Source organism: Apus apus, chromosome 17, assembly GCF_020740795.1.
Source record: "Apus apus isolate bApuApu2 chromosome 17, bApuApu2.pri.cur, whole genome shotgun sequence".
Taxonomy (NCBI): domain Eukaryota; kingdom Metazoa; phylum Chordata; class Aves; order Apodiformes; family Apodidae; genus Apus; species Apus apus.
Window position 1 is genome coordinate 6,513,323 of NC_067298.1, and position 27,428 is coordinate 6,540,750.

Genomic DNA, 27,428 nt, shown 5'->3' on the forward strand with positions numbered 1-27,428 from the left:
ACTAATCCTGAACCTCCCAGCAGTCCTCCAGCCCACCGAGAAGCGAGCACGCTGCCCTTTCCATGTCTCCTGCCCCAGGAGGAGCAGAGCAAACACCACTGCAATCCTTCTGCTTTCTGCATTGTTTTCTTTAACCAGTTTGGCAAAGGATGAGGAAAGAAAACCTATCTGTCTATCAGGCTCTGATTAAGCACAGCTCAAGTTCGTGCTGTTGGACCCAGGATGATAGCTAATGCCTGATGCCTTTTAAGGAGCCCCAAAGACAATGAATGTCATTACTGAAAATATGTGTGGATTGAGTTTCTATTTATAAAGTAGAAAGTGGCTCTGGAGCTGAGAGAAGCTGGATTTACCCAAGGGAGCCAAAGAGGTTTTTTGGATGGCCATGGCTCAGGGGGTGCACCAAGACTGGGGGAATAATGTGGGTGCAATGAGGGCAGGGGTTGGAGAAGGCTCATTAGTTGACTGAGGACACGGCCATAAGCTATAAATGATGAGGAATTGGCTGTGGGAGAGGGCAAAAAGAGGGCACCTCATTTTGTTAATTAATAGCTGCTTCCGTTCGTCAGAATTTCTTGCATTTTGCCCTGGGACTTGTGGTCTGGCTCCTGTTTTGAGGCAGACTTGGTGTGTGTCTGCACCCACTCAGAGGGTGGAGAGGATGGTACTGGAGCAGTGTCAGGTTGAAAATAGCATCTTTGTGTGACCTGTTTGATTTTTTTCTTATGTATATATATTAAAAATCTGCAAGTGATGAGTCAGTAAAATGTTGGTGGTGTTTCCTGTGAAATAGCTGAGGTCGGTATTTTCTTTCTGTGTTATTTTTCCTTAGTTGCCATGGTAATGATTTCAGAAGGGTTTTATTCTGCAGCCGTTTGAATGGGCTAGAAGTTTTCCTGCTCTTCTGGATCTGCTTGCAGAAGAGAAGCCCCCGGGATCAGGAGGGATCTGCTTCCTGGCTGGTCAGCCCATCCCTCCCTCAGTGCTGTGGCAAGACAGAGTGTTTTATCTATTTTGTTTTATTGTTAGCAAGTAGAGAGGAGAGACCCTGGGGTGCTTCTGCTCCTTTGTGCTGACATCCCCAGGGGCTGGAGCTGGGCAAGACCAGGCTTGGCCACAGCCTGGAGCTCACTGCTGGGCAGAGGGAGATGTCTGCCAGGGCATTTGGTTGCACTTCATCATGCAGCAGGGCTTGTCTTCCAGGAATTGGTTCACACAGCCCCTGGGGATGCGCTTTTACTGACCTCCAGCCCCTGTCTTCATCTTTGGGAGCTTCTCCCCTCTTGTCACCTGCAGCCTTGCCTGCTAGCAGACACCTTGGTGCCCATGGCTCCACTGTTTGCCACGCAGTGCTCACGAGAGACGTGGCGCTGTCGGCTCCTGTTCCATCTGCTGCCAGCGCCTGTCCATGTGCTGTTTGGTACATCAACAGATCAACACTATGCAAACAGAGAGCTAACAGGGAATGATTTATCCAGGACAACACGTCTGTGTGTCCAGCAAGATGAGGTGTCTTGAAAACAAAATTCAGTATTTACCAAAGACTCATCAGGAGAGCTGGTGTTTCGTGCCACAGCTGAATCGTGCTTGTATCTTGCTCTTTCTGGGTGTTGCTTGTTTAATCATAGGATGCTTTGCTTTTAATTAGTCACTGCTGGTACTGATGAGGGAATTAGCAGTTTTCTCTTAATGGAGAAGCTGAGGCAGGTTTGCTGTAATATAGGTGGTGAGCAGGAGGCTTTGTGCTGCAAAGAGGCTTCAGAATCTGTACCTCAAACTCTGCCTGCCCACAAAATGTCCTTTCCATGGGGATCCCAGAAGAATTTGGTTTCCAAATAGGTTACTTAGTCAAAGGAGGGGTGTTACCTCCCTAGGCTGTTGTGTTGTGGCCCTTGGAGGGGAAACCTGCTTGATTTTCCTGGCTCTTTTCTGCTGTGCCCAGCGAGGCCCTGTGGAGCTGTTCGTGTGCCAGGAGGCAGTGAACTTCCCCAGGTACATTATGTCTAGAGTTGGTCAATATTGTTTTGATTAGAAGTTATTGTCAGAAAATGGCAGTTTATCAAACTTGAAGCTGTTTGTGGGAAGGGAGTGGTTTCAGTGAACAGGCTGACAAAAATTTATTGAAATACATTGTCTGAGATATTTGAAATGTCTATTTGAGCAGCTGGGGAACAAAAAGTTCTGTGTTCTACTTCAAACTGACTGTTTTTCAATTTCAGTTGATTTACAGCACAGAGCAAATGGGTAAGGGAATAGGGGCAGAAGTGGAGGGGAGAGCTTTTGAAACTGGGCACCAAGTGTTCCAGTTTGCCAATTCTGAAACTCCACATTCCTGTTTGGGATGGGATGACAATTTCAATTCCCACTTGAGAAAAAAGCCACTTTCCTGCTGTAATGTAATGATGTCTAAGGAAGGTGTCTCAAACACGTTTCTGATTTCTCTAGAGCAGAAGCATCTTATAAACAGTTTTATTATCTCTGGCTGCGTGGAAATCCCATAGCTGGCAGTCTGGGATGTTTGAATTCCTACTGCCTGGCTGTGATCCCTTGAGGCTGGATCACAATCTCAACCAATCTCTTTTTTTATACATAATTCCCAGGGTGCCTGTGGCAGAGGTCTGGACTGGCATCCCACGTCCTGGCTGCAGTGATGTGTCCCTGGAATGGGATGTGGAGCTGCTGCAGGGGGCTCCTGGGCTGCCTTGGGGACCCCCACCCCCAAGCTGGGAGCGAGGGGCTTAGGGAATAACACTCCACCAGCGGCTGCAAAAATCCTCTGAGTAATTCCCATCACCCCAGCTCAACTGCTCAGGGATGTGCTCATCCCTGAGGCAAAATAACTCCCAGATTGCAGAGGGTCTGGTTGCAGTGTTCTTCCAGCAGAAGCTCACCTCATCCTTCCCTGGCAGAGCTCTGGGCTGCCCTGGAGACCCTTCTCTTCTCCTGGCCACATGAAAGGGAGTTTTTCCTTCCTCTTTCAACCCATTTTGGCCATTACACTTAGATTTTTTAGTATAAATTCTCAGCTCTGGTTCAGGAGATCCCACTCTAAATTTTTATTATGTGTGCCCACTGTCTCAGATACGAAAAACTATTTGCTGTGAGATAAGTGGAAAAGAGTGGGGATAAGTGGCTTTTTTGGGATGAAGCAGGGGGAGGTGGGTGGATTGGGTGCTGAGCATCAGCATGCTGCTCAGGCTGACCCATAGCCCACCTGTGCCAGGGGAATTTGGGGCTCTTGTGAGCTGAGTGGGCTGGGAGGATGTTTCATGGGCTAGAGAGTTCAAAGCCTTACAACTCTCCCCATGGCTCCCCACATCTCCCAGCTGTGCCCTGCCAGTGCCTCCCGTCTGGATTTATACATCCCAAGAACAACTTGAAGCATAAGGTGCTTGTGAAGTGCAAATTTCAGGAATCCATGCTATTAAGGCAGCAACCTTGCTGGGGCTGGTTGGGTTTTTGGTGTCACTTCTGCAGGTGCTGTCACCATCGGACAGGATGCTGGAGGTGGGGAAAGGATGCCAGGGCAGAGGAATATGGGGGGAAAGGGATGCTGGGTGCTGCTCAGGCATCAAGAGACCTCACCGGGTTGCACCTGCAGGGCAGCTTGGTGGCAGAGGGGACACAGAGGGTGGAAATCAGCCCTTGGGTCTAGGATTAGCGGTGCTGAAGGATGAGAAGATAAGCTCCCAGGAACATGTTTCCTTTCCAGTGGTGTCACTGCAGCAATGATAACAGCACAGCCTGCCTCAGCACTGGGGCACTCATGAATGAGTTGACATTTTTTTGGTAACTGATGTAGATTTTCAGCTATTTGAAATTGTCCTGAGGTGCAGCTTGACATACAAGACCTCGGCCTATTTATTGCTTTGTGTCTGAGCATTCCCATAGGTTTAAACCATTTAAACCAGGCTGCGTTTCCTATCGGGAGCTGGAGCAGTTGTATTTTAGCTCTAGTTCAGTGAGGAGGTGATTCAGGCTGTATGTCCAGTGTGTTTGGCCAACTCTAGCCAAGGGGATCTGTTCCTCAGTGAGGATGTTTGAGGTATAGGAAGTGTTCAACATCCTCTTCCTTTTTCTTTTTTTATGATTTCTTTTCAATGCTGCTGTTTTCCCCTTTGCTGTCCTGTGACCACTGCTGTGTCATCACAAGCTTCCACTGTCCCTGTGGATTACACCACCATGCTGAGACAACATAAGTCCAGTTTGGGTCCCAATCTACCATTGTACTGGGTTGCAGGGACTGGAGCTGCAAGGGCTTGGCCAGCTGTGCCTGGAGACTTCAACCCTGAGAAAGAGGGAGTTGAATGCCCACGTGGATTTATCTGTTTATTTATCTGTTAAGCCTTGCTCTATTTTCTTGGGGCTCTGAAATACAGTTGATCAAGTGTTGACTCTGCCCCTCAACCATCTCCTCTCCCAGCTCCCATGGTGTTGAGTCGGGGTTGGGTCACCTCATGTCAAACCCTACGGTTTCTGCTGTGGTGTGGCAGCTCCTGGTGTAGTGTAGGAAGTTTCTGGCCAGCCATGAAGGTGCTTTATGTTTGCGGTGGGAGCAATGTGCATTTCTAAGAGGAATGCAAGCCCCTCTGTGGTTAAGGTGCTTTGTGAGCTGTGCCAGCCCGCTGCCCCATGGGCATCTCTGCATCACCAACACGACCTTGTGGCCACCTGCCAGCAGGACATGGTCCCTGGATTTTAACCAAGACTGTAAGTAGAAACATGCAGTTGCAGTCATGTGCTGGGGTTAAATGGGGAAAAAAAGGGATCTGGTGCTGCAGTTCTGCTCCTGTCTTTGCCACTGACTGATCCTAAACAGACTACACCACTGTTTTTTGTCTTCTGCCATATGTTTTCCAATAATGCTCACCCACCCGCCGGGGAAAGCACAGTGCTGGGTGTCTGCAGGCATTGTTGGGAACCCTCTGTGAAATATGCTACAAAAACATGAAGGGTATTAATTGAGGTCTAGGATTACAGGAAGTCTGTTTGTTAGGAGTTTTTTTTATACCTCTATTTTTAGATTTTCAGGATCGAGCTCTTCCTCCACTGCAGCATTTGGGGCTTCCTAATAATGAGGTTCTTTGAGCTGCTCCAGTTATAGCACCTCGGGTCTCAGCGTTTGGAAAAAAATGAAATCTTTTGATGAGACACTACATAAAAAGACAGGCCCTAGGAGGATACTTATGTGAGGAAACAGTCCGACTTTGCTTTCTGCTTAAGGAGAAGTGGTTTGGAGGATGTGAAAGCGTTAAGGCTCAGTACGCGCCGCTTTTCCATATCCCTCCTGAGGTGGTGCTAAAGCTGCGATTTACGTGAACTCCGTGTCTGGGTTTACCTGCTCGATTTACAACGGGTGTCTAAACCCTAAATACTGTAATGGTATTTTTCTTCTCTCTCCTGGGCTTTGAGTTGAGCTATTACCATTTTCTCACTACACCATTAGCATCAATATTCCTCCACTTGCAGTACTGGGGCTTCTGTTTCCAGGTATAATTTTGGATATGCTAAACAAATGGAGCTGTGCTTCTCACTGTGTCCCTTTCCTCATCCTCTTCCCCCAGCCAGAGGAGCTTACTAACGCCCTGGAGATCAGCAACATAGTCTTCACAAGCCTCTTTGCCCTGGAGATGCTGTTGAAAGTCCTTGTTTACGGTCCTTTTGGCTACATTAAGAATCCATACAACATCTTTGATGGGATCATTGTGGTGATTAGGTACAAATCTTGAGTTCTCTTTATGTGTTTCCCCTCATTTGGCTGTTTAATCAGAAAATAATGGACTGAGCATAAATACCTTCTTTATACTTCTTTGCTGTAAATTAATGCAGTCAGATATGATTGCTAATAGATATCTTGGGGTTATTTTATGATCGTGTTAGAAAGAGGCTTAAGCAGAAAGCCATCAGTCCCACTGTCCTGGGAATGTCTAGGATCCAAATGGTACAACCAGTGCCCCATTAAGGAGCTGGCTGGCTTTTTGGCATTTGCAAAGGCTGTAATTGCTCCTGCAGCTGCAGCCTCTGATTTGCAGGAGTGTGTTTGACATTCCAGTGGGACTCTGCTCTTTGTGAGCCTGGATGAAGTCCAGCTCACCGGGAGCACTGGCAGTGTGTTTCTGCCCACTTTCCGTCCCTCTTCTTTCTGAATTTCACCCTCCCTTTGCTTCCTGTCCTCCGTGCCTTTGCATTAGGCTTTGTCTTCTCATCTGGAATGACCTTTTTTTCCTTCCACAGCGTGTGGGAGATAGTGGGCCAGCAAGGTGGGGGGCTCTCGGTCCTGCGGACCTTTCGGCTCATGCGAGTTTTGAAGCTGGTCCGCTTCATGCCAGCCCTCCAGCGCCAGCTCGTAGTCCTCATGAAGACCATGGACAACGTGGCTACATTCTGCATGTTGCTGATGCTCTTCATCTTCATCTTCAGGTGAGCACTTCCGATTCCCAGTCCTGAGGTTGCTGTAGGTCTTTTAGGTGAGATTCCATGGGCAAGTGAGGAGATGCAAGAGTCTGTACCAGGGTATGGCTGAGCTGAACAGTCCCAGAAACAGCAGCACTGGCCAGTGATGGCTTGCTGCCCTGACTAAATTCTCTTAACTTTGGCCAAATGAGACATCTGTCTTTGTGAGATGATTTACAAAGAAAATCTTTCAGCTGGGTGGTTCCTTGACATCACCCCAAGACAGCAGTCCCATTACTTACTGACTAGAAGAAAGCCTGGTGCTAAAATATTGCCAAGGAGAGGCTCCTAAAATAAAGTCAGCCATGGTGGTGCTTCTGCTGGCCTCTTCTTCTGCAGAAAGTCTGCGCTGGAAACATTAGAAATGGGCTTGGTGTAGCCCCCAGTTCTTGGATTTTGGTGTAGATTTTGAGAAGAGCCTGTCTCCGTGTAACAGCCAACTCCGGAGTTCCAGCAATCCAGGCACTAGGAGGGCTGAAGGAAGTCAGTATCTTCCATGGAATAATGTCCCTTCCCCCAGTGAGATATTTCACTCCAAAGTCACCATTTGCAGCCATGGTGCTCAGTGGAGCTGTAAATAATTTTATTATCCAGGTTACTGGCCGAGAGCAGGGGAAAACAGATAATTCTTTTAGTATCAGTCTCAAATGAAAGGTATTTTGTTTTCCTGTCAAAACTGAAAAAGCTGTTTTGGGTCCCCTGATGTGTCTCATTCAGGCATTTCACAGTAATCCTTTCTGTCTTCCTAATTCAATTTAAGCCTATTTTGCTAAAAATGTGTCATTGCGAAACAGAAAGTCCAAACATTTTGTTTAGAAAATGTTGAAACAAAATGTTTTGACTTCAAAACAAAGCAGAAGAGAAAGAAGGAGCGGGTGTACTTTTTGGTTGAAACTCTTCTGACAGATTTGACCCAAATTCACAACTGGGTTGCATGATCTCGAGGAGTGTTTTTCCATGGATGATTGGATCCAACTTTTAATTAAAATAAATAAAACAAGTCAAAAGAATTGCCCAGGTGAAATCAGGAGACATGGCCAGCCCTGGTGCACAATTATTAGTTTTCTCTCCCGTTGAGCCCCTGCTTTCCCTCCCGTGCAGCATCCTGGGGATGCACCTTTTTGGCTGCAAGTTTGCTTCAGAGCGAGATGGTGACACACTGCCTGACAGGAAGAACTTTGACTCCTTACTCTGGGCCATCGTCACTGTTTTCCAGGTACAAAGTGGATAAATGCCACAACTCCTGTGTTTTGGGGCTGCAGGGACTGGGGTTGTTTTCCAAAGCACCTAGATGAGCTTAGTGAAGCTCTTCACCTGGAAGGGAGAGGAACCAAGTGCACAAGTGAGGGAACATGGGAGGTTGCAGACTGTTTTCCAGAACAAAGGAGAAAGCTAATGACGAGGGGCTGCCAAGGCAGGAGGCTCATGCATTTGCACGGTGTGGACTGGGTGGGTGAAAGGAGGCACAGAAGGTGGAGATGAAGAGGAGGAGATGAGGATTGTTTGCAGCTCTATTTTGACAAAGAACAGAGTCCTGTTTAAGCCCATATTTAAGATGTGCAGATTTTTGTTCTAGGAGCTCTGAGCTTTGTAACTGTGTGATTTATAAAGGAGTCTTGGCTGTTCTGGCTGACCAAAGAAAAGGTCTGACCCAGGCAACATTGCATTCCCTTGCAGCTCAACGTGCCCCTTGGTGCAGTGGAGTTGGGGATGAGGGTGGCCAAGGTCCCTGCTGATAGCACGAGAGTCATGGTTGCTTTGGTCCTGTCTCTTCTCTAGCTCAGCAACTGGCTTGGGCCAGATTGTCCTCCTACAGCAGATACCCCAGAACTTGGGTGTTTGTCTGGCCCATCTACAGCACAGATACCCAGCCAGGCTTGGGGAAAAGAGCACATAACCCCTGGTATCTCCATTTTCCTGGTACCCTTCCTCTGCAGATTTTGACCCAGGAAGACTGGAACAAGGTCCTTTACAATGGCATGGCATCAACCTCCTCCTGGGCTGCTCTCTACTTCATCGCTCTCATGACCTTTGGGAATTATGTTCTCTTTAACCTGCTGGTGGCCATCCTTGTAGAGGGTTTCCAGACAGAGGTAATGTCCACATGCTCGTGCCTTTGCTTTCTTCTAAAGTTTCAGGGCCTCCGGATCCTGGAATTTGTATTCTGAGATGGACAGCAATGCACTTGCAAGAGTGATACATGGAAAAAAGTAGAGGAAAAAATTAGATCTTTCTTTATTTCTTTTTTTTTTCCCTTTCTTCTTTTTCTTAACCATGGTACAATTTAACACAGCAAGCCCTCGAAAGGAAGGGCTTAAATGAAAAGCACTGTTAGCATTAATGCAGGAGTGGGAATTCAGCAGTGAGTCAGGCACTGCGGATGGGATCGCTGCTATGACAGTGGCTTTGAAACAGTTCTCACCGTGCTTGTCAGCCAGACAAAAAGCCTTTCCTGAAAACTTGTGCAGGCTGGTAAGAGATTAGTGACACCATTATCTTTGCTGATGGTATGTGTTCATGGAGCTCTTCCCTTTTCCAGTCCCTCAATACTCTGCACATTTCGAAGTACATGACTTCTGGGCTCTGCCAGCTGCTTCTTCAGGCTGGGAACTTCCATGAGACATCCTGGATTGCTGGAGGCTTTCAAAGAAGGGTGGGGGTGGGGGGCACTTTGGTTCTAACTCAGTCTTTTGCTTCATCCTACTGCCTTCCCAACTATCTAACTCAGGGATGGTAAGCAGGTCACCTCATCCTCAGAGCGAGGGACCTGCAATGCCCACCCACTCTCTGCAAAAATTGTCCCACTGTCCAAGAACATCAGTAAGGGGAGGGGACCTTTACCCCCTGCCCATGGGGCTGGAGAGATAAATATAACCTGAAAATGTTCACTGGGGTCTGTTTGTATAGACTGTGCTTTTACCCGCTGTCGCTGATTTTGATAAGTGTTCTGAGGAGCCATAACGTTATTTAAGCTTTGTTGCTTGTGTATTGTAACATTGTTCTACCCTATGAATAGCTTTGCACAGATCTGTTTTTATTATTCTTATTTCCAGAGCAGAGTGTAGTGTTGAGTTAATGGAGTCGTAGCAGGAGATAGGAAGAAGAAATATTTTTTATTTTACGTATCGTCTCTCTCCATGTTGGTGCTTTTCTTTTAAATTGTTATTCTTGTAGCTGTCTCTGTCTGTAACCCCCCTCCCCACCATGCCATTCAGCTGAGGGGAAGGTCACTGCCATGTTCTTCTGAACAGCACAATGTTCCCTTGCCCAAGTGAGAAGAGGTAAAAAGCTCCTTGTCTGCTTGTGATGACGGCTTCGAAACCGAACCTTTGTCTGTTCAGTCTGGCAAATTGATTCTCTGAAGGTCGCTGGAGTGGGAGATCACCTGCTGCACCTGCTGCTCAGAGAAAATGGTGCAGCCTTTCCCTGCGGCAGCCCCTTTTCCACCCCCAGTCCTCAAGGGAGGCTGACACCTCTGGTCCTCAGCTCAGCCTGGTATTTCATGCTAGATCATCCCTGTGCTCACTCACCCACGTGCTTCTGCTCCCGCACACCCAGCCAGGCACCTTTTCCCTGGGCAGCAATTTTTCCATGTTTGCTTTGTGGCCAGCTGGTACCGTGGTGTGACATACTATAAATTCGTGCCCTGGCTTAATGCACAGCAATTTTATTCCAATAATGGTGTCCTTGAGGGTACATCTTCCCTGGAGTCAGGGGAACTGCCTGCAGCATCCCCCCACATTAGCTTGCAGGGTTTTTCTGCAGCAGGGCTGCCCCTTCACCTGCCCCTGCGGCTCCTGCCGGAGCAGTGCCAGGCTGGTCCAAGCCAGCCCCAAGGGTTCCACCTAAGCTGCAAACGTGCTTTAACTGCAGGGTAAAAACCAACAAACCTTAGCAGCATAAATCAGGGAGTAACTTCTGATTCAGGAAAGCACTGAGACAACCTGAAGCCGGTGATGCTCACATTGGTATCCAGAGGTGAGTGCAGGGACGGGGACCCAGCACAGCCTCTGCAGACCAAACCCTCTCTGGCTCGTTGTGCCCAGCCACAGAAATTGCAGTGCACTCACACCAAGTTCCTATAATTTGTGACTCTGATTACAGTGGTATTTTATATCTCGGGCTTTGATGATGGCATTTTAATAATAATCTTCCTTCCACGTCCTTGTTATTCTGCGTTCCCCGCGTTCCTCCAGTAAATTGCAATGGGATCCAGAGGTCCCTCAGTTCAACCCAAGTTTCCCACAGCAGACAGGGAGCAAATGTCTGCTGGAGGTCAGGAGCCAGGTCTGGCTTTGCTGGTTTATGTTTATTCAGCTTTGTTGGTGTGTAGCTTTGCAAACAGATCTCATTCTGCTTTTTGCTAGCTAGCACACAAAGGATCATCTCCTAAGCAGAATTAATAGAGAGATCATCTCTCGCTGTAAACAAACCCCAGCATCTCCCTCCTGTGATTGCACTTGACCCTTCTTCTGAGTTTGTTTTTTGTTTTGTTGTGGTTCTCTTTTTTTTTTTTTTTTTTCCATTCTCCTTCAGATTTCTGGGCTGAAACACAATCCCAGGGCTGCTGCCTTTATCTTCCTGGTCCTTGAGTGCCTTTCCTCAATCTGCAAGCACCTCGTTAATTTTAGTGCATGGCTTTGCAGCCCCAGTTGCTAGGCAGCAGATGTATATAAGCAGTTGAGAAACAAAAAGGACCTGTTCCAAACTTTAAATACGGAGCAATATATTTTGCAGGATTGAGGTTCCTTTCTTTTTTTTTCTTTCTTTTTTTTATTTCTTATTTGGTAATCTGCCTCGCTCTCACAAGAGGCACACACAGGACTTTATGCAACGCAGTTATTTTTTACAATGTGTTCTCTGATTTAACTTGAGCCTGGTGTTGGTGCAGGGAAGGAGGTGAGCAGGGGACTCCATTTGATCCAGCTGCTGATTTGAAATTGCTGCCTGACCTCTGGAGTCTCTACCCTGGGGACTTCTCTCTGAAGCAAGCAATGACTCCTCTTAGTCAGACATAAAGCTTGTCTCCTGAGGGACTTCCTAATATTATCTCCAAAGTGTATTCTTCCATTGGTAATCCTCCCAGTTTTGTGTCCCCTTGTCCCCAGCCACCCTTGCTCATGGATTTGTTCCTTCCCCTCTTTGGTGCTCTGCTTTCTTCCCAGGACTGTCCTCCAGCACCTTTATCCTTTCCTCTGTAGGAGGATGTTATCTGCTCTCTGGATGTAGCATCCTTGGTGAAAATGGGACTTTGACTTTTTCTGGGCTACAACCAGAGTGAATGGTCCCTTCTCCCACCAGTATGGATTTTGAATGGTGTTTTTCTTGCATCCCTTACATTTTACATTCCAATTGGTTTCAGTGGGATTTTCTTTGTGACAGAAAAGTGTTTTCATGTTTTCTTTTGATGGCTTTTTCATGTTTTTCTCTGCTGACAACCAAAGACTTTCAGTGTCCATGACATCACTAGCAAGACACTCTTGGCCCATCCAGATCCCAGAGCTGATCAGTCTTTTTTAAGCATTTAATCCCACCTTGAAGTGGAATGAGTTTTACATCCTATTTAGCAACTGGAGGAAAGATCCATTGCCCTGTAGGCAAGAAGTTAAACCTGTGGGACAACCTGCAGCCCTGAGGGATGGAACCAGGCATGGCCATGATGGCAAAATGTGCTGAGGGGTGTTGAAAGAGCCACCCCTGAGGAAGGGGAAACACAGCGAGGTCATAAATACTGTGTGCTTTCCAAGTGGGTAGGGAAAGACTGACTTCTGGTGCTGGAAAGAGATGCTGGAGCCACTGGTGTGGCAAGGCCCCCCAGGATGGGCTGTGCCCCCTCCTGTATTGGGACACCTGCTGATTTAAATGGGTGTCTCCACCAATGGGGGTGAGGAGGAATCTGAACTCAGAGCAGGTTCTGGTGGCTTTCCTTAAATTAGGTATTTCACCTGGTTGTAAGAGGACTGATATTGTGTTAATCAAACATTTGTTTAAAGCCTCCACTGCTGCTTAATGAAGGCATTATAAATAAAGATCCTATTATGCAGCTGCAGAAATAATAATAATAATGTTTGCAATACTTATTTGGTGTTTCATTAGCACAATTATCACTTGGAGCTGAAGCAAGCTCTGTTTGAAACACTGAATTTTAAGGTAAGGCTGGTCCCTTCGAAGGGCTTTGCTCCATCTGAGATCTCCCATCCCCTCCCTACGCTGAGCAGAGCGGGTGCCCGGCCCAGCCACCCATCGCAGCCACACGCTGCCCTTCTCTCCTTCCCCTCTCCTCCCCTGCCTTCTTTTTGTGTGTTTTTTGATTCCCTTCTCAGTCCTGCTGTTGAAACTGTGAAAATTGAACCCCCCTTCCCCTTCCTCCCCCCTCCCTCCCCCCGTTTCTCCTTCAGGAGATCTCCAAGCGAGAAGACGCGAGTGGGCAGTTAAGCTGTATTCAGCTGCCTGTCGACTCGTCGGGGGTACGTACACACACATCCCACCGCCCGCTGTGCTTGTCCTTCTTGTGGTGCCTGGTCACACGCCGTGATGCTGTTCTCATTGTAGTAGCTGTTGTTCTTTTGGGGTTTGTTTGGGTGTTTTAGGGATGGTTTGTTCTTTTTTTTTTTTTCTTTTCTCTTTTTTTTTTTCTGTCGTTCTCATTGTCAAGTCAGCCTTGATTTTAAGTCCCTTCCTTCTCTGGGAGAGCCAGGTAAATTAAAGTGGGTGCGGATGTGGCTCTCACCGATTCCTCTCTGGATGCCTGCCCTGGGAAAGTCTCCCCGTGGGGCTGTTGCAGCCCCTTCCAGAGCATGGTCACAGCCTGGGGACCTTCCCAGGGCTGCAGAGGGTGATGCTGGCTGCTGGGCACCCCTGCTGCATGCTCCCTCTGTCACCCAGGTAGAAGAGGGTGCCAGGGAGTGAAGGGACTTGGAATCAAGCCTGTTTGTGGAGACATGTGGGGGAGCCCTGTGCTCAGTAGGAAGGTGGCAGCTGTGCTGTGACGTGTCCCAGGAATGCTGGCTGGGATGCTGGGATCACCGGTGAGGTGCCATGTTACAGTGTGGGTCAGGACGTGAAACGGTCCCATTCAAGCCTGAGGAAGCTGTGGATCTCCAAAGTGCAGCCCACCCCAAACCTGTCAACGTCATCTTTCTCCTCACCTCTCCCTTCCCTTTCTGTCCTTTCCAAGAGGTCTGGCTTTTCCCTCAGCACAAGAGCCCTTTCCCATCGTATCCCCGTGTGTCAGTCCCCTTTGGTACAGGCTGGTTTTGCTGTTGTACCACCTGGTCCGTCTTGATGTACCCTCGTTTCCCAAAAGGATTTTAACTCCCTCTTCTCTCATAACCCCTTTTCTATCCAGAAAGGCAAACTGGGAGTACAAGAACAGGTAACGGGCAGCAGCCCCAGCTGTGAGATGCTTGCCTGCACCATCCTGAGTCTGACACGTGGTGTTTTGGAGAGGATGCTTCTTGCCCTCCAGACAGGGGGTTTGGTGCTGGGGGTTGGAGGGTTGGGAAGTCCCCATGTAGCTCTGCTTTTCCATTCTCAGCACACATCTCAGTGTCCAACCTAAAACTTCCCTTGGGCTGTTGAAGAGCACTCCAGGAGTACAAATCACATAAAATTCACTCTGTTATTTATTGCTTTTTAACAACCCATTAGGGAGAATGAGTAATTTCTGGCAGGCCGACAGAGGGGCTGAGCTGGGAGCCTCTGTGGGGAGTGCACCTGGAGCCAGTTGGAGCCCCTCTTCATGTGGAGACATGGTTTTGACTCCAGTAAAGTTCAGGCCAGCCTGGCTTTACTGCTCCCCCTTGCCAGGTGCACTCCTAACCTTCCCAGTCTGCCTCCTGCAGGATGAGCTTCCCTGACTAGCACAGAAGTCCTGGATCCTGAGAAGGGGAAGTTTTGAGCCAACATTTTGCATCATACCCTATTTTGCCTTAAAAAATGCATGTCTGAGAGCATCCAGGGTAAAAAATCCCCTTAACTGTTTAGTGACCCCAAAGGGAAATATCGGGGCTCATCTCTCTGGGGTTTTGCCTTACAAAGAGGTGCAGGGCACCAGACCTTTTGTTGGATACCATCTCCTCCTCCCATCCCATGCTCAGACCCCTCTGGGTTTTTACAGGCAACAGGTACCCGAGCACCAAACCTCCGCAGCACTGGCCAGGGCTCCTGGGGGCAAAGCTTAGTCTTGGTGGGGTTTTCTGGGGCTTCTGGTGTCTCCCAGCTGAAGTGAGGGTCTGCTTGGCTTCTTTCATCCCAGCATCCTTCCTCCCTCCTTCCCCCCTCTCCTTCCTCCCCATGTACATCGCAATGGAGCTTGGTGCCCTTGCCAGAGCAGTGGTTTCAACCATGAATCCTCCACTTTTGGATGGGCATCATTCTGGCGAGCACCATGGGACCCATTGGGTGTATCCTGGCTATACCACACCCTAAGCACCTTTCTGCAGTGCCAATGGACAGAATCAGTGGGACTCTCAGGGATGTCCCTAATTGGGTCTGTGCCGCAAGACTGAGCAAGAGACCTGGGCACCACGCAACGGTAACTTCTTCTCTCTCCTCCTGAGGATGGGCCTGTGGAAAAGCGGGCAGCTCCTGCTCAACCCCCTCGGAGTTCAAAATGATATGGTGGAATTTAAATCCCCCAGATGATATAAATCACCAAAACTTCTGTTGTGTGTCTCAGCTCGGAAAGGAATGGCCACCCACGGCCGTCCTTATCAGGTTCTCCCATGCGCATCCTCTCTGTGCTGGTGGGAAGTCCATCACCACATGCCCAATAGTTGCATTGGGAATTCAGGATCCTTTGTGCACCTTCTGAATCCTGGATTACTCCATCAAACCATCACTAGAAAGAGCCACACACAAGGAGCTTTAAGCCAGTGTATAAATTAAGAGAGATGAGCAGGGTCAATTTTTGTTCCAAAATTGCTCATCAGATATCTGTCCTTCCATAATACTTACCCAGTGTGCAATTCCAGCAGCAAAAAAATTAGGCAATAGGGTTATTTTCTGATCCCTTCCTTGGACCGCGTTTGGAGCCAGGGCCAGTCTGTCATCCTGGTAGGAGGTTAATTAGTCTGTGGTATAAATATGTGCATGCATCATTTTGTGAAAGGTGATGTTGCATCGTGGTACAAAATTCAGTGGATCTGTAGGTGTGGTGTTGGAGACGGGAACCTGTTTTTTCAGAGGGGTGTCCATGCACCACAGCCTTTTGTCCTCCTTGCTGAAACTCTCTGTTTTGCTCCAGGGTGATGCTTCCAAGTCTGATTCCGAGGCGGATCTCTTCACCCGCAGCCTGGAAGAGGAGGGAGGACTTAAGAAAAACTTGTCAAATCCAGCCTGTGAGTAGCAACCCCAGGAGGATGGGGTTTTCCGCAGAAACCTCACTTAGCTGTGAAAACAATGTGTCCCAAAGGGAAGAGCCCTCCTAGAGAGGACAGCATAATCCAAGCCATGGCATGCTTGACCGAGGCCAGCAGGCTTGGGGCATGGGGTTGGGTGTGGGATGCAGACAGAGACATGGTGGCATTCAGGCCATAATCTCCCCACTGAGACCGAAGTCTGGGCTTTCAGGGTCTCTCTGCTGCAGATGACAATGTGCATCTGCTCTCCTTTCATGTCCTCTCCATCCCATTCCTGTTTTACACCCCTCTGCTCCCATGCCAGGCTGAAGGTTGAGCTCTCAGCTCTCCCGAACTTTTTGGGTCCCATTCTCCTGATGCTTGGAGAAGCCATCCCTGCACTGCTGCTTTGCCGGCCTGAAAGCAGGTTGTAGATGTGTCCCTTGTGATGTGACACCTAAAACCCGCTTGTGTCTTCCAGTGATGGCCCTGAGTGACCACCCAGAGCTGAAGAAGAGCCTGACCCCACCACTCATCATACACACGGCTGCCACACCGATGCCCATGCCCAAGAGTGCTGTGTTTGGAGATACAACACAGGGCCATGAGTCCCGCCGGGCTAGTGGAGTCTCCATGGATCTTGCCACCTACGAGCTCAAGTCCCCGGTACTGGAGTCACCTCCTCCCATGGATGCTCCGCGCGTGTCCGTCGGGCTTACGGGACCACCTGTCCATCCATCCGCCCCAGCTGGCGCAGCAGCAGCCTGGCACAGGGCGGGTGGCATGGAGCTGATGCTGTCCCTGTCCCTCCCACAGCCCAGCGCCCGCAGCTCCCCACACAGCCCCTGGAGTGCCGGGAGCAGCTGGAACAGCCGCCGCTCCAGCTGGAACAGCATCGGCCGGGCCCCCAGCCTCAAGCGGCGGGGACAGAGCGGAGAGCGCAGATCCCTCCTCTCTGGAGAGGGGAAGGAGAGCTCGGAGGAAGGGGAGAGCTCGGATGAGGAGCACTCCAGCCGGGCTGGCAGCTTCAATGGCTCTTTGCCCCATCGTATGGAGTCACTGGAAACAAAAGGCTCCTTCGACCTGCAGGACACTCTGCAGGTGCCTTCTCTGTACAGGACCAGCAGCATGCACAGCAGCCGTACCATCACCTCTGAGCACCAGGACTGCAATGGGAAGACCTCTCCGGGTTTGCTGCTGCACCAGCTCCCCCTGGATGACCCCCGACAGGATTGTGATGACTGCGATGATGAAGGCAACATGGTAAGGAAATGCCAAGAGCTGATTTGGGGTGTTTTTCCTTGTCAAAGTGATGCTTGTACCTGTCTCTGGAGCACACAGGTGGATGCGAAGCAACGGCTTGTTGCAGTGGCAGGGTTTCACCATCACCTCCAGAGCAGACTGAGAGTCACCCAGAAGAGCATCTGGGGGGCTCTGGGCTGTGGATGCCATCAAACATGGGGTTGGCATCGGATTTAGTAATTCAGTGCAGTACCAGATGGAGAAATCTGGGCAAAACTCCCCAGGTTCACTAAAAACCGCAGAGCAATGGTTATCTCTTGGAAATTTGTACTTTTCTGGCTTTATTAAAAAACAAAACCAACCAAAAAAAACCAAACCAACAACCTCCTAAAAAAACATGATTCACTTTCCCTGCTCTCCAGCCATTACTCAGCTTTCTGCCCCCATGCACAGGAGCAGACAATGTCTATTGTCACAGGCAATGAAAGGGCAGGGTTTGCCCCCTCTGATCCTATGACAACGTTACTGCCATAGACACATTGGTGATTTCAAAGGCTTTGCATTAATTTCCACATGAAGATGCACTAGACCAGTAAGTGTTCCTCTTTCATAGGCCTGAAAAATGCCATTTAGGAAATATTAGGAATTTGGCTGCTTTTCCAAGATTATTGCATGGCTAGTGGATGAAGCTTGAGTTGGGCATCAGGATGCTCATGGTGACTGTTCCATCAGGATATCCTCAGGACAGTCTTGGGTGGGGTTGGGATGTTCTCTGCTCTTCCCAGGTTACCTCTTTGATTCACTTCACCTTGTTCTCAGGCTTAAAAAATGTGGTGGTCTGATGTGTCAACCCCAAGGGGTAAATTTGTTTCTGTTAGTGAAGTGGATTCCTTTTGGGGCAGAGTCATGTGATGGTAACCAAGACAGTACTGGGAACAGGAAAGCTGCATCTTGTGGACATGATTTTCCTGTGTTTTACTAAGTTTGTTGAATGCAAATGGGATTTGGAGCATGTGAAGAGATGGAAAAGGCAGCAGTGACCCCAGAGAAGGAAAAAGAGGAGAAAGAGTTAGTGCTGGCAGAATGGAGCCACTCAGCCATGAATCACCTTTAAAAAAAGCCATTATCCCATTACATCTCCAGCATGGATCTTCAGCCTGGGATTTTTACTGATTATCTTCACCTGGTTTTTAAAGTCCATAAAATACATTGAATTTTTAAGGAAAAAGAAGCAGTAATTATTTTGGAGAAAAGCACTATTAAAGGTGATCAAAGACCATGCTCTTTATCACTAGCTTGGGATTTTTTTTCATGCTACAACATCTCTTGCTTTTTACAGCTCACCTGGTCCAAGCATCCCACAAGGTCCCTTCCTTTCCCCTGCAAGATCAGAAGATCTGGGCATTGTGTGATGGGACATTGTCCCTTCTCTCCCATCCCACCCAGCCCTGCAGCCCCAGCTAGGGCTGATGACAGACTCTTGAATAAGACGCATAATCTTTATTATGGTGGCTGCTTTCAGTATAAACCAAATGTTTTCTCCTTCTGTGTGCTGAGGTCTGGTCACGTAGGTTTAAACCAAAGGTCCCTCAATCCTTTTCTATGTAGCATTCAGGAGCAAATACCTAGGGAATGAGAAAAGAGAGTAATTAGATCATGCCCCAGCACATGATATAGCCATGCTTGGCAGCTGGGACATATTCAGCTTGCTGATCTTTCCCCATGTTCCCAAATACGACTTCGTTGCAAATCACTAACCCAGATGGATTGGAAAATGTTGCTGAAATTAGTGAAATGAGCCCCTAGGTTATGGAGCTCCCCCTTGTGATTCCCTCCTGACATTTGGGGAGATGCTTTGCCCCTAAATTAGCCTTGACAAAGTCAGAAAAAAAAAAGTAATTATTTTTTAAATGGAAAAAAAATAATTTGAAACAACAAAAGAAGAAAATAACTCAACTGTTGTTTGGATCAAAGTAATCTTAAATATGCCCTTCTGCAACAAAGCTTCACAGCTCTCCTCCCTGGCTGGTTTTGGTTGCCTCTATGCAGAAAGGAAAGGCAAGGCAGTCTAAAGGCTTCTTTTGGATCTCCCAAGCTCCCCTTATATTAGTGCCACTCCACTGCCTTCAATTAATTTATTCCAAATGTACGTCCCTTTGAGGGGGCAGAATTCGACCCCTGACAGCTCTTCTCCCCAGAAGTACAAAATCAGGGACTGAAATCTGTTCTTCACTTTATGAATGCAGAGAAGGAGAAACTCCACAGAGAGAGTGATCTGCTGCCTGGTCAGGTTCAGGTGGTTGTGACAGAGATCAGGGATTTGCCATGAGGTCTTTGCTCATATCTGCTGGATTTTGGGTGCTTTTGGGAGTTTTCCTACCCAAATTGCTGAGTGCTCAGAGCAGAAAGTGAGGGAAACATTGAATCTTCAACCAAATGTGTCCCTTCCTCCCCAAATCCTCATTGCACATTGTAATTGCAGCCCCTTTCCCTGTTGCCTTTTGCACTTTTTTCTATGCTGTGCAGTCCAGCTGCTCCCTATACCCTCTCAGCCTGTCCCTGTTGCATATTTAAAATTAAATAATCAGATGCTGAGTGCTCCTGTGCAGCTTCCAGCTTGCCTGGAGGTCCATTGCCACTTGTATGGTGTTTTTCAGCACTTTCCCCCCACCCTTCTAATGAATCTTTTATAAATCTAAGCCTCTCCCATACTCTGAGGAGTGCATCAGTCATCTTTTAATGCCAACTGCCTTTCATCCTGCCCTCAGAAGTACATTAATATATGAAAGTCCTAAAAAAGATTTTTTAAAAAGCAGGTATTTATCAGCAGCTGTGGGATGGGAGGGCCCTGTCATCACATGCCATGTCCTGGTCCCTGCCTACATCCCAGGGAGGGAGTTCAGGTGGTGTCACCCAGAGAAATTTTAAGTCACTGGCAATTGAATGAAAGAGTAGCTTTTTTCTCCCCCCGCAGCTTTATTCATCCTGTCCAGGTGTGTTTAATGAACAAATAGATGTGATTTAACCCCTGGAGCTGAGGTGTGGCTTTGCCCCTTGGGTGGGCTCAGCAGCAACCAGCTGCCTTGGCAGCGGTGGGTGCGTGTCTGGACCTCGCTGAGAAGGTGTTCAGTGGGAATTAGGCTGGCAAAGCTTGGTTTTTATTTCACAAATATCTTACATTTGGCTCACATTAACTGAACTGCACTGTTCCACTGGTGGAAATCTGGAGTAATTCCTTTGACTTTAGTTTTCTGTGGATGTACTTGGCCCTGTGTGGAGCGGCCCGGTTGCAGCCCTGGATGAACCAGCCCTGGGTGAGCCCTGGTGCTCACCCTTCCTCTGCCATGCTGAATAGAGAAAGGCATGATGGAAGGTCACTTTTTGCCTTTGTTATCTGATTTAGCCCATGAACTGCAAGCTGCAATGATTAGCCAAACCCCAAAATATCTTTGGCATTAAAATTGGACAAAAGGAGTATAAAGAAGCATTCTGTGCTGCTGACGCATTACCATTCACTACAAATCCCTATGATAAATACCAGAACTACTCTGAATAATAGATACTTCTGGAAACCTTCCAGCTCTCAAAATGAACTGGACCGAGTTGCAGCTATTACTCCGTGGCCGGAGGCTGGAGTTGCAATTGCTCTTCTCACTGCAACTTTGATCAGACACCTGATTTTCATCCATTTACCTTTGTTAAATCTATGGATAATTAAGCTAACTAGGCTGCTCAAAAGGATAAGACAACCCCATGGATGCATGCTCTATTAAATACAGTTTAGAAAGAAGTTCTGATTCCTTGTCTGGAGTTGGAAAAGGGATGTGAAAACAGTCAAGATGTGGCCAAAACCTACTGGTGTGCAGTGACATGTCCTGTGTTTGTGTGGAAGGGGTGGGAAAGACAGACAGCTGAAGGAGAGGGGTAGAAAGATTTCACTTATTTTTGTTATTCAAACTTTCCTTGTTATTTTTCACAAGGTGGTTTTCATTTTCTGAAGGGTTCAGGTTGTCACCAAGTGCTTTCATTAAAGCTGACACTACACTAGCTATTACCCATCGCTAATGAGACCCCTGGCTGAGTGTGTACAGGAACAGAAAGCACTTCCTCATTCCACTCAATTACTCTAACAAATCCTATTTTTATAGTCCAGAATACCTCCAATTGCTAGCAGTTTGGCTCCAAACAAATCCTCCTTCCTTGTTTCTAGGGTGAGATAAATAAAAATGTCTCAGCCTCAGGGTCTGGGCCCTCCTGGGGTGTGAGCTGTGATTCCTGCCCTGTGCTTTGCAGCTCCTTTTCTGAGTATCTGCAGAAGAAAGCTTAAAAGAGCCCACGTGTGTGTGCATCCAAGCCTGGGTGGTAATGGGGAAATAAGGGTAATGAAAGAGTAAGGATTCGTTTTTATGTATCTGTAAATGCAAACTTTGCCATGACATTGCACACGCTGGTCTGTGGACTTGTCTTCTGGTGGTTTGATTTGGAAGGGCCAGGAAAGCCCTGGCATGGTGGGCAGGATGGTTGCCTGGCTTCTGCTGGTTGTCCATGCATGAGATGCTGGCACTGGAATGCCAATTGGATTAAAGATCCTGACCTTCCCTCAGAGACCTGTGGATGAGAAGGTGACAAGACCTAATCCAGAGGCTGTTGCAGCTAGGATGAGGCTTCCTCTCGGTCTCCAATTTTCATGTTTTTAGTTGACCTGTTGGACGAGGCTTTTACAATCTGCCCTCCTGGCCTTAAATGACCTTGCAGATGGTCTAAAACATAAGTATGTGTGGTTGAGGATGTGCTGTGGTTTCAAGTAGGAATTAATTTGTGGGAGTCGCATGGCCTGTGCTCATGCAGGACAGGCTGGCCACGACATTCCTTTCTGCCTTTATAATCTCCCATCTAATCTGTTCATGTGGAATGAGAGGCAGATGCTTGCCATTGCATTCCTGGACCAAAACTCAGGTACCAGATGATTTCTTCAGCTTCCCAGTGGTGCACAGACATAGGACTTGGCCCAACAAGCAACAGGAATTCTTTGCTGTCTTTATACCCTCTGAAATAAGAATGATATATTCTTAAAACTTCTCAAACAACAAAAACCCAAGAAAAATGCCCAAAAAAACTGTTAGAAGATTCAGGCAAGTATCTGATGGGTACCTGGAGGGAGTAAGGCTGATTAGAGTGGCTTGCCAGTCCCCTAGGCAGGGGTTTGATTTACCATTATTTCCCCTTGGTTACCTGTGAGCCAGGTGCAGTTACTGTGTGGAAGAAGCAGCAAGACCAAACCCTGCATGGTTGCAGGGCCAGCAAAGCCCTCACCTGGCTGCCTCAGCTCCTTCCCTCGCCCAGTGGGGTCTCTCCTGGGGAGATAATTTTATTTCAGTTTCACTGAGCACTTGGAGATGTACGTTCAATGAAAAATTGCCCTGCATCCTTTGCTTGGAAGTTTTGAGGGTTTATTTTCTTTAACAGCTCTCTCTGTGTTTTCCCTCCTGGTACGTTTCTGCTGTACATTTTCCTCCTAGAGCAAAAGGGACCGTATGAAGGCCTGGATACGGGCACGTCTCCCCACCTGCTGCAGAGAGAGAGACTCCTGGTCCATCTACATCTTTGCCCCTCACTCCAGGTAAGGGGTCCCACAGTGGTGGGGTGTGCAGGGCACTGTGCCCTCTTTACCACAGCTTGCTCTGTTCACATATCTCTGTCTCTGTATGTCAGTCCACAAAATTCCCAGCCCTTCCCCTGCTCCAGTACTGCAGCGGGACACAGAGAACTGCTCTAGGGTGGGCACGGCCCTGGCACAGGAGAGTCCAGTAGAGACCCATAGCCCAGGGCATGGCTAGAGCTTCACTCCATTTTTCCCTCAATGGAGCACAGGGTGTTTGAGCAGGGGGAGACATGCTGCATTAAGCAGATAAATCTGAATTTGCCCCCAGTACACACTTACAAGACAGCAAAGGACACTCCTTGACCTCCTAAATGTGCCTCTCAGCCTGGACTTAGGTTCTCCCTCTTCCCTTCCTCCCTCTTTCAATAACCCCCAGAAAACACCCTCTCCTTGCCACAGGCCCCCAGCTCTGCCCTTCCCAAAGCCCAGATGGGATCTGTGCTCTCTTATCTGTTCCCCGGGACATGATCAATGAGGGTTTCTCATGTTTGAGCTGGTTGCCCCTGGGCAGTATTTGAGTTCATTCATACCAAGATTAGAGAGATTTTCAGAAACAGGCTTTGGGAAATGTAATATGGTATTACGAATCCTGGGTCAGTGTACAGCCATCTGTCACAATAAATAGCTTCTGTCCCTTTGTTCCATGTGTGCTCAACCCTTACAGGCTTGCTGGGAATATTTCTTCCCTTATTTAAGCTAAACCTGAGCATTACGGACTAGGGGGTCAGATCCAAACCTGGCTGCACATCTGAGTTGTGGAAGCAGCTGCTCCATTTCCAGTGACCGAAAGCTCCCTGTGAACATTACCAGGGCTTGAAATTTGTGGCCCAGTTCTGTATCTTGGATCCTTCTCTATTCATACCCCGATTTGCCTTCAGCTTGAGGCTCTGCCAGGGAGGAGACTGGGAGATTGTAGCTCATCTGCTTTGCAGACAGAGCGCTCAATTCCCCTACCATACGTTGAGCTGCTGCCTTCCTCCCCAACCAGTCGAGCATTAATAGTCTGTGTGTCCTCTTTCTTTTTTTTTTAACTTCTTTTTTGGCAGATTCCGCCTGATGTGCAATAAAATCATCACGCACAAGATGTTTGATCATATCGTCTTGGTGATAATTTTCCTGAACTGCATCACCATTGCCATGGAACGACCCAAAATCGAGCCTCACAGTGCTGTGAGTTTCTGAGCTTAACCTTTTCCTGTGCTCCCAGGGGTTGGACCCCACTGCTGTGCACTTGGTCTCACTTTCTTTCTCTTTTATAAGTGGGAAGCTGCCAAGACACCCTGTGTATCCTTTGCATTAGGTACAGCAACTCTCCTGGTCCCTACCCAGCACCCATTCAAAGTACAAGAGCAGAGCTCATGGCCTGCAGTGTATCAAATATCCCATTTCTGCAAGTACAATCAAGGTTTTAACACCTGACATAAGCATGACATCTGTCTCAGTTTCCTTCTCTGATAAACCTTCCAACACTTTTCCTCCTTCAACACAGTGTTTGTTTCTTCCATCTGTTCTTCACGGGCACTTATGTGTGGTGTGAAGGGAACGGGGGGGAAACTGTTCATTTTATCCTCTTCTCTCCCCTTTTGTGTACCAGCTTTGTTGTCACACAAGGAAAACTCAACTGATACATGCACTGCAATGCCATTTCTGCAAACCACTTTGGTTTAATAGACTATGTAAGGATTTCTCAAACCAGACCCCCACAGCACCAACATCCATCAGTCAGAGGGACAGAATCATCCTATTTCTCTTTTATTTTAGCATAGATTGTGGCTGAGAGATATGCTGGGCTCTTGCTGACATGTTGCAAAGGACTGCTCATATCACAATCGTATAGAATCCTGTTTTGTTGATGTAGGCGTGTCAGGCTGTTCATTTTTGTGGATCTTCAATGTGAGACCTCAAAACTGGAGTCCTGGCTGCTCTGTGCCTATTTTAAGCTTTCCCTAGTAGTCCTCCTTACTGAAATGGTTTGCCCAGTGGTCCATCCCCTAAATCTATTTTTCCCCTTTTGATTATCATGCAGTCATGAAACAAGAAGAGAGCAGGACTCTCTGCCAGCCGGTCTAGCAGGAAGAAATCACCCTGCTATTCCCCAAATGGGGGATGAGAATGTCCCTTGAAATCCCAGATGCTTCTTTGGAGCCCCTTGCTTCTGCCTCGGAGGGTCACCATTCACCATAGCTGGCTCCAAAAGGAATTGTAGTTACACAGAGATTAAGGGAATATGTTGAGATATGTGAGTCAGGGGAGTCCATAGCAAAGAGCTGTAGCACAAAAAAACAGTATATGAGAGAAGGATGAGCTGTGGTGTCCCTGGGCATTAGAAGAGTGCTGAGAGGAAAGGATACAGGGGCCAGTTTGAGGTTTATCAGCATGAGGTTATAACCGAAGGAACCAAAATGAGCTCCAGGACTAGAGTTGAGCTGGATCATGGTCTGGGAGCAGCAGGGAGGAGAAGGGGGATGCTGAGTGGTGGGGCATGAGAGCCAGGAGGAGGGTGCGGGCCCTCGCCTGTGCTGATGGAGCTCTTATCTGGAAACTGAGAGAGTTAGTTTAGCTTGAATTGTTTAAATAATTGTACTTTGCTTCCCCAAGCTGTGGATTTTCTAGCTGCTTCAAGTGAGTTCTCTTTCCCTGTCCCAGTTTCAGCTGGCTTATTAGAAGGGGGATGCTGGATGCTGTTGCTAGCCAACATGCACTCCCTGTTGCAGAGTGCACGACACGGGCCAGGGAGATTATCCTTCAAAATAGCCACATGCTTGCCAGAGAGGAATGTAATATCCCCTGTCTCTCCTCCATGCTATTGCTGTTTTATCTCCAGCTCCACAAGCAGGTCCCTACTCTCTTTCTCCCACACAACTGTCTACTCCTCTACAGCAGTCTTTTGTGTGGCTGTCAGGTAACGGCCAGAGATGTTTCCTATCACAGCTCAGGCAATCACAGTGCAGGTCTAGGACCTAATTAATTATGGACCCAGTATGGAAACAAGCTGCTCTGTGGTTCCTGAGTCACTTTCAGTAAATCATGATCTGGCAAGCGAGTGAGTTGCCAAGGTGTTTTGTCTTGTTTAAATTGCATCTCATTTTGAGCGAGAGATCTGCATCTCTTACAGGACTGCTCTGTAGGGAGAGGCAGAAATAAATCCAAAACTGGTATTAGCAGAACTGGAGCTGGTTCAATTGTATGCTCACATGCATACATGCATACGCATCTTCTTTCCTCCAGCCTCTGCCTTCTGCTGCCCATTTCTCAGTACAGGCAATCAGAGATTGTCCAGGGATTAGGGAAAAAGTGTAATTTATTTAATGACCATCATTAAAAGAAAGGTTTCTTCTAACTACAGATAGGGAGCCAGCCCATGGTCTCATCTGTAATCACTAGCTGCTATTGCAGAGCAGTGGCAATGAGGACTGCATGGTCTGGTGGATAGTGCAGGGGACTGGGAGATGAGACTATTGGGCTTCACACCCAGGTCTAGCCTGTGGCTTTGAGCAAGTGAGTCAACCTTCTGGGGACAGTTCTCAGCTGGTTTAAACCTCCAGGGCTTCACTGGCTTTGGTGGAGCTGTGACAACTTATGCCAGCTGTGCTTTGGTGTCCCATGGGTCCTGCTTGCCTTGCAGCACAGCCACTCTAATATTGACTTAATTTCTAGGACAATTGGGAGCTCAGTGATATTTGCACTTTGCGGCGACATCTGCAGGTGAGGGGCAGGTAGATCTTTGTCAAGCATGCTCCAAGTGGGGGGAAGATGTCCCTGTTTCTGCTGGAGGATGGGATTTGAGGGTCAGATGGGGGGTGGGGTAAGTGGGGGGATTCGGGGGCAGATGAGGGGATTTAGGGGCAAACGGGGGGGATTCGGGGGCAGGCTTGGGTGGCTGCCCCTGTCCATGGTGCTGACCCAGCCCCGTGCTCGGGCGCTGCTGAACCTCCCCGGTGACATTGTCTAAATATTTGGCTTTTCCCTGCTTTGTGAGCAAACAGCCCGGGATTTGTTTCAGCACAGAAGCTGGAGAACAGTTAGCAACTGCCCAAATATGCCCAGGGAGGTGTGCAGCTGCAGAGAGCAGGCTATAATGCATTGTCTCTCATTTTCTTTTTTATAGGAACGGATTTTCCTAACGCTCTCCAACTACATCTTTACAGTTATCTTCCTGACTGAGATGACAGTTAAGGTAAATGTAACGGGAGGATGAGTGCACTTGTGTTATATTAGTAATATTTTATTACAGTGGAGCTGCAAACCCCCTAGGTCTACCAGCTACAAGTGAGGTATATTTTCCCCTTCTGAATCACATTCAAATACCCACCACACGCCTTATTCTAAGCACGTTTTGCATCAGAACAATTTCACTGAAGTTGCTCTTGATTTACACCATTATATGAGCAATGAGATGCTTCAGTTCAGCAATCCTTCCCTATTTAGCAAAGCTCTTGAGCACAGGCCTAACTTCAACCATGCATGTAAGTCCCATTGTCTTCAACAACCTAAGCAGCTCCCTGCTTTCCTGAGGAGGGAGAGAGTTAAGCCCAGTGAAACATTGTGCTGGATTTGAGGCAGGAGGCTCAGAAACCCATTGCTGTAAATCTCTCTTTTGTAATCCATAATCATCTCACAGAACAATTGCTCTTTCTTTGGAAAGTTTCTCTAGTTTCTTTATTTGCAAAGCTTGTAATTGATTGCTTTGGGTCAGCCACTCTGAACCTTTACTGCAGCAGTCTGTAGGA

General features: G+C 47.9%; 1 protein-coding gene across 1 annotated transcript in view; it reads left to right on the forward strand.

Moving 5' to 3' along the window:
* CACNA1G (calcium voltage-gated channel subunit alpha1 G) overlaps nt 1-27,428 on the forward strand; it is a 140,935-nt gene that overhangs the window by 71,627 nt on the left and 41,880 nt on the right. The window contains exons 11-21 of the mRNA XM_051634860.1: nt 5,565-5,716; nt 6,235-6,420; nt 7,555-7,669; nt 8,391-8,546; nt 12,852-12,920; nt 15,701-15,794; nt 16,276-16,460; nt 16,611-17,057; nt 22,556-22,656; nt 23,745-23,868; nt 26,807-26,875. Of these exons, the coding sequence (XP_051490820.1) occupies nt 5,565-5,716; nt 6,235-6,420; nt 7,555-7,669; nt 8,391-8,546; nt 12,852-12,920; nt 15,701-15,794; nt 16,276-16,460; nt 16,611-17,057; nt 22,556-22,656; nt 23,745-23,868; nt 26,807-26,875 (1,698 nt within the window). The remainder of the gene's footprint in view (nt 1-5,564; nt 5,717-6,234; nt 6,421-7,554; nt 7,670-8,390; nt 8,547-12,851; nt 12,921-15,700; nt 15,795-16,275; nt 16,461-16,610; nt 17,058-22,555; nt 22,657-23,744; nt 23,869-26,806; nt 26,876-27,428) is intronic.